Below are 6,060 nucleotides of genomic sequence, written 5' to 3'. Positions count from 1 at the left end.
AAAAATCAACTTTCACTTTCTCTTTTACCCTTGGCCTCTCAAAGTTATTACAATGGTGGTTAAGAGTGGAATGTGCTTAGTCATCACATACAACATAACCAGACATTGCCCTGTTGAGTTCTCACAGTGAATAGCTACTAGGAGAGAAAGAAGAGAGTGTAAGATGCAAATAAAAGCTACAGTATTTGCCCTTTGACTTCAAATTTTACTCTGATATTCAGATACAGGTTAGATGGTTAGAGGGGTTAGTGTTTACTTAAAGAAAAACATCAAAACTGATGAAGAATTGCAAGAGATCTTTCAAGCCACAGGAATCTTTGGCTCTCCTAGATTTAACAAAGGCCTCTGCCCGAGCCATGCGTGCCGTCGCTGAATGCCGACACAAGGTGGTTAATGAATACATTGATGTATTTTCCTCTGTCATCCTGTTATTTGTATCATGAAAATCATAAGCAGTCAATGAAAGTCACTACACAGCCATGTCCTACTAGATCTTAAAAATTCTGAATTTTGAAAGCATTTGAATCCCAAAAATAAAAAAGTAAAGAGAAAAAGTTGTTAACATTGTATTGTTTACCTTGTAATCGAGGCAATTTGAAAGCTGCAGATTCAGAAGCAAAGAACACCAGTACTTGTGATTATAGAAAGATGTGCTAAGAAAACTAAAAAGGAACTGATAATGGGGCTGCAAAAGAAAAACAATGAATGTGAAGTTGGGAATTTGAATAGAAAATATAGAAAGGAAAAAGCACATGGAAGTTTGATAATAGGAGGAGAAGAAAATGGAGCCTATCTACAAATAATATAACATATAACGTCACCGAAAACAAGAGGATTAACTGCATTTGATGTTTTGGTCACTGCAATCTTTTCTCTTCTGGTTTCACTGAAATAAACAGAAAAAAAGTGTAAACTTTTCCATAGGGGAATGACAAACAGCTCAATGCAGCAGATGACCACAAAGGCTAAACGTTTCCATAGGTGAATGACAACCAGATCAATGCAGCAGATGACCACAAAACCTTGATTCTAATAGAATCAGAACTAGATCAAAAAGATGCTGCAGAAGCAACTTAACCGTCAATACACACAGACAAGCCAGACCCATCCAGACACAAAAAGTGAAAGAGCAACCTCCCCAAATCTTTCTTTGAAGTTTCTAAATGAACCAAAATCCTACTCAATCTGTTCAAGAACACCTCCCCAAGGTTCCTCACCACATCCTGGTTTCATGGATTCCCAAAAAGAAGTCATGGTTCCACACCTGCAAATCATTATGACAACTTGATATGACCTCAACTGAACCATACAAAACTTCTCATTCAGAGAGAATCCCAGCTATGAAATTAGACCAAAAATTAAAATATAAAGAAAAAAAAGTGCAAGGGGAACTGAGATTCCATATAACACTGGTGTAATATTGCAGTTTGAAAAAAAAAAAAAAAACACTGGTATCTTGATCGAGTAGCTCAAGCCAATTATTCATTTCAATGGGGAATTAGATATCTGAAGCATGAGGTTCAAAGATACCACATGCAGATAGCCACATGCCATCTGTGTAGCTTACTGCAGCTCATCACATGAAACTCTATCATACATGTACAACTCAAACATACAGATATGAAATTTTTTCCTATTCAAGGGGCAGGTAACAAATATCCTTGAAGCAATAAATTATAACAGCAGACGTTCAACAGACAAAATGCTATGCAGAGTCCTGACCACAAATATGGACTAATCTGGAGAAAATCATATCTTTGAGCCCCTGACTACCAAACGTGAGGCCTTTCATAAGCTTGCTCTACAAGCAACTTCCATTGCAAATTAACTAATTCATTAACTTGCAGTTTCAATTTTCTCAGTCAGTTTGGCCACCATTTTATGGGCTAAGAAAATCGTCCAGCTAATGTGTATAAGCATCATTATATCTCAAAATCTAAATCAATGCTCAGAAGAACTTAAAACTGTTGATAGTTATCCGCAATTAAAACGTTCTGAAAAGACAAAGTCATCAGTAAACATTTTAACAGAGCTGCTCATATATAGCGTTATTGAATTCTGGTAAAGGGTTTCCATTGTTATAGGTTACTTCCACGAGTTCCTGCAATGTGCAGCCATACAAGGGGTTGTTGTTCTCAAGCTGTTTTTTCAATCCATCCACATAGTCTCGATGATGTTTACTCCAGTGCATTTCGAGAGTCCTCTGACTCATATAAGGTTCTAAAGCATCCTTCAAAGCTATAATTGGGAACAGGAACACCCAAATTTAGTGGATTGAAAACAAAATATCCATCCCACAGTTTGGTTATAGAAAGTACCAGTTTATGTGAACTGCATAGGAGAGACAACCAACAAAATATTAAGATGCCACTTACTATTTGTAAGGAGTTGTTGTCGAGCCATAGAAAGAAAGGACATTTGAAGTTCTTTGGGACCCAAAAAACTGTCTTTTCTGCCCAAAGGTAATGAAGGATACAGAGTAAGTATATGAGCACATTAGCAGAAGTTCTGCCCAGTAAACACATGAAATCCATTGAACACTTATAGCAGGATGCTTTAAACAAAGAAAAACTATATCAATTTGAAATTCTTCATGGTATTTTCTACTAATTTTCATCAAAGGATGGATCCATAGAATTGCCAAGAATGGCTTCAAACGATCCAGCAACAATTATCAACTGCAAGACATGATAATCTGGCCATAAGAACAGGAATAAACAGATAGCTTTACCTCCTTTCGGCTAACTTTACTACACAGTTCTTCAACTAGTTTATCTTCTCCGAGAAAATGGAAAGAGTCATTGACTCAGTAAAGTTATCCAGCCATACTATCAATCAAAGTCCAAATTCTCATGCTAATGAGACCTCCACAAAAATTTGATCCAGCTAATCCAACCTAATATTCAGAACCCCTACTTCCGTTAGACAATTCCAACACAAAATTACTTGTTAAGAGAACAGAAATAAACCAATCTGCCCTTCATAATACTTGCATTATTAGATTGAGGCAGGTTCTATCTCAAAATGACTAACTACTTAAAAGGCCAATTACTCAACTTTATAACCCAAATACTAATTTCGAATACTTGTCAATGTGAGACTTTTTCCCACTCAACGTGCATCTCACAAACACAGATCCCAGCACAACCTTAATTAGGAAAAATGGGATTTGTAAGCTCAATCTCATCTTCCCGAAGCTCGGAAGAATCATTTACTAAAATGATGAAGATAGACAAATCTTTCTCTCCTTTTCTTACTTTACGGATATAATGCTTTGTTCTAAAAAGAGACAACACATTTGAAACTCCTACAGTGTCAGATATTTCGGGTAACTTTACCCTTCACAAATTTCAGTCCAGATACCCATAAGCCTGACTAGAAGCAATTTCAGAGACACGATCAATTTATTTTCAAAGTTATATCCCATCTAACGAGTAAAGTAAATCAAAACTTCTGAGACCAAAATGTGGCTGGGAATAAGCGCTGTTAAGAAAGATATATTGCATTAAAGTGTAGAAAAATCAACACTATAAGCTCATAGTACAAAAGCTGACGAAAAATACCCTGTTCAGATTTGAAGTCTTCGAAGACCCGCAAAAATTAGTAGCAAGAACTCGAGAATTTGCGGGAAAAAAAATAATCTGGGAACGGGACCCAGGTAGCTTGAGCAGAAAACTACCCATATATTTTCTACGATGAAAGTTATCGAAACTCATCAAAACCTCAACTGTAGTTAAACAAATGGGACTGAAGTTCCCAAGTGATCATTTTGTTTTTTCATCGTATTTCACATGACAAAGCCAAAACCATTTTTCATGGCTATCATCTTCAAAATTCAGAGCAATTCATTGCAATTAATCGATTAAAATCATATTTAATGTGTATTATTTGTCATTATTAAGAATAAAATCCTTGATTAGCAAAGTTGGTTTAGATAAACTCTATTTTAAACCAATTTGTCTTGGTTAATATTATTGATCAAAAGTAATAAACTCCATTTTTTGTGTTTCCTTTTAAATTTACATATGAAGTGGGTTTTTAATGACTGAATCAAACAAGAAAGAGGAAAATTTATCATTAGTGTAGATATAAATTATAATCAATGAATAAAATGACAATTCCACAAATATCACAACTTCTTAAAGAAAGGGTAGCAAATTAAATGAGTGTGGAATGTTAATTAATGTAGAAAGCTTTGCAGTTAGATGATTCAAGGCTAGAGATCTCAAAACCCTAATCAGGTTAATTAGGTCAAAATTTGAAGCTTTTGATCTAATCAAGGGTTTGGAGTTGTTTCTCAACAGAAAATTCAATTCAAGGCTAGAGACCTCAAAACCCTAATTAGGTTAATTAGGTCAAACTTTGAAGTTTTTGATGTAATCAAGGGTTTGGAGTTGTTTCTCAACAGAAAATTCAAATGATTCCTCAAGTGAGTCAATGTTTTGAACTTGATACTAAACTCAAGCAACTTCTTAAAGAATTCAAGACCAATTCCAAAACTGAACACAACTAACAAATTTAAACAAATATTTGACTTGTTAAATTACTTGGTAATTACCCACTAAACACTCAATTGTTTAAACTAATACTTGGATTCTAACAGCATTCCTGTTTTTTTAACAAAAAAATATGAGTTTAAATCGTCGTTATGGGATCAGGTGATACATGTTCAAAAGAGGGCTTGACATAAAACAAGATAGTAATCAAACCAACAATGACTAAACTAGTAGTTGTCTGATTAAGCTATACTTGGAAGATTTAAATTAACCCACTAAACACTTCCATTTCTACTTTTAATGTTGGTTTAATCGATAAACTCGAAGTCGAACCTATATTCAAATGAGGGTTAGTGCTAAAAGAATATAGTAATCAAACTGATAATCACTAATTAAAACTTGTAAACCTCCCCTTATTCAAATTAAAACTTCAATACAGTAAGCTTTAATTAATTAAGCTAAGTACTTTACTTTCAAGTCATAAACTAGAGAGTAAAGGCCTTGAACGACCAAGACTCCATCTTCATCCTTTTCCTCTTTTCTTCTTCTTCTCCTTGAATGGATCTACGTAGACGTCAGGACCGTCTGAAAGAGTTGCAGTATTCACACCGCCATAAAGAACGAAGGAGACAGCTTCTACTGAATTTCCACGCACAGACATGGAAAGCTGATAACTGCTTTGTGATTCCTCAGCACTTTGTGATTTCAACTCTCAACACCCCTGAAATTTCCATGCAGAAACGAGGAAATGGGTTCGTCCTTTTTCTACATCGAGGACTGGAAACGAATGCACCGACCATCGTGTACTCCAAGAAACGGAAATAATTCTGGGGGACTTGGACTGGTTTAAGTCTTCCTTCTAGAAACGAAGGTCTCTGGGTGGGGTTGTTTTAGGGTTTTTCTAAAGCAATGTCTTCAAGTTTAGCACGTATAGTTCTAAAAGAATGTCAAAGCCATGGAGGGTTCATCAAACAAAAACCTTCCAATATTTTTTTAGGTTTGGAGGGACTCTCTGGGAAGTTGGTGCTATGAGCTTCAGTTTTTTGAATCCACAATGAACTAGTTTAGAACTTTTGGCTATCTCGAAATAAAAACCGAAACATAATTTCACATTAGAGTCCAAACCAAGTTAAACCCAAATTAAGCTCAAAATCGCAGGTCACAAATGTTCTTATTTTTCCCTAGTTAAATTTCGAAATAGATCGATATTGGACTATACTTGAATATAAGAACTAGGGTTGTCATTCAATCATCCGTTCTACCTCTTGATCACCCAAATTTTCATAATAAGATGTCGAAAAAGACCTCCCTAGCATTAATAAGGAGATAATTTTACCCAATTAATCAGTAATCTGATGAATTATTTAAATAAGTTTAAAAGCCCTAGAGTGAAATGTTTTCATTTTCCTCTCCTGCAATTCAAATAAGATTTTCTGACCCACTGTGTCGTGGTTCACTCACGAGCAATTGTGAATAGATTCTCTAAGCTTAGCATTAAACCCTTATTATTGGATATTTGTTTGTATCGACCGGGTCGGTCCTTGTATAAGATCGACCGGTTGTT

General features: G+C 35.2%; 1 protein-coding gene across 3 annotated transcripts; it reads right to left on the bottom strand.

Annotated features, from left to right (window-relative positions):
• Positions 1 to 35: 35 nt before the first annotated feature.
• Positions 36 to 3,708, bottom strand: LOC137939491 (superoxide dismutase [Fe] 3, chloroplastic-like). Of its 3 annotated transcripts, none has more exons than XR_011109942.1 (6): positions 3,564 to 3,708; positions 2,376 to 2,452; positions 1,079 to 1,264; positions 841 to 886; positions 578 to 685; positions 36 to 425 (listed from the first exon to the last, which is right to left on the bottom strand). XR_011109942.1 is itself a non-coding variant. In XM_068784774.1 (6 exons), the coding sequence occupies exons 3-6, from the start codon at positions 1,220 to 1,222 to the stop codon at positions 333 to 335; spliced, it is 252 nt and encodes an 83-aa protein (XP_068640875.1). In that variant the 5' UTR covers positions 1,223 to 1,264; positions 2,376 to 2,452; positions 3,564 to 3,708; the 3' UTR covers positions 36 to 332. The 3 variants fall into 3 exon arrangements, 2 of the variants coding, with proteins under 2 accessions (XP_068640875.1, XP_068640874.1); XM_068784774.1 differs by having other exon boundaries at positions 1,218 to 1,264; XM_068784773.1 differs by lacking the exon at positions 1,079 to 1,264.
• Between the last annotated feature and the right edge of the window lie 2,352 nt (positions 3,709 to 6,060).

The sequence above is a fragment of the Aristolochia californica genome, unplaced genomic scaffold (assembly GCF_029961685.1).
Source record: "Aristolochia californica isolate CCGP_79_NKW_82.1479 unplaced genomic scaffold, dmAriCali1.0.hap1 SCAF_8, whole genome shotgun sequence".
Taxonomy (NCBI): Eukaryota; Viridiplantae; Streptophyta; class Magnoliopsida; order Piperales; family Aristolochiaceae; genus Aristolochia; species Aristolochia californica.
Note: the sequence above shows the minus strand (reverse complement) of the source record. Positions and strands in the feature narration are given on the sequence as shown.

Coding starts and splice junctions, on each gene's coding strand:
- LOC137939491 (XM_068784773.1), bottom strand. CDS start 3,683: ATGGGTAGTTTTCTGCTCAAGCTACCTGGGTCCCGTTCCCAGATTATT. Junction 2,453..3,563: donor AGACTTCAAATCTGAACAGG/GTATTTTTCGTC, acceptor ACCTTTGGGCAG/AAAAGACAGTTTTTTGGGTC. Junction 426..577: donor CAAATTGCCTCGATTACAAG/GTAAACAATACA, acceptor TACAAATAACAG/GATGACAGAGGAAAATACAT.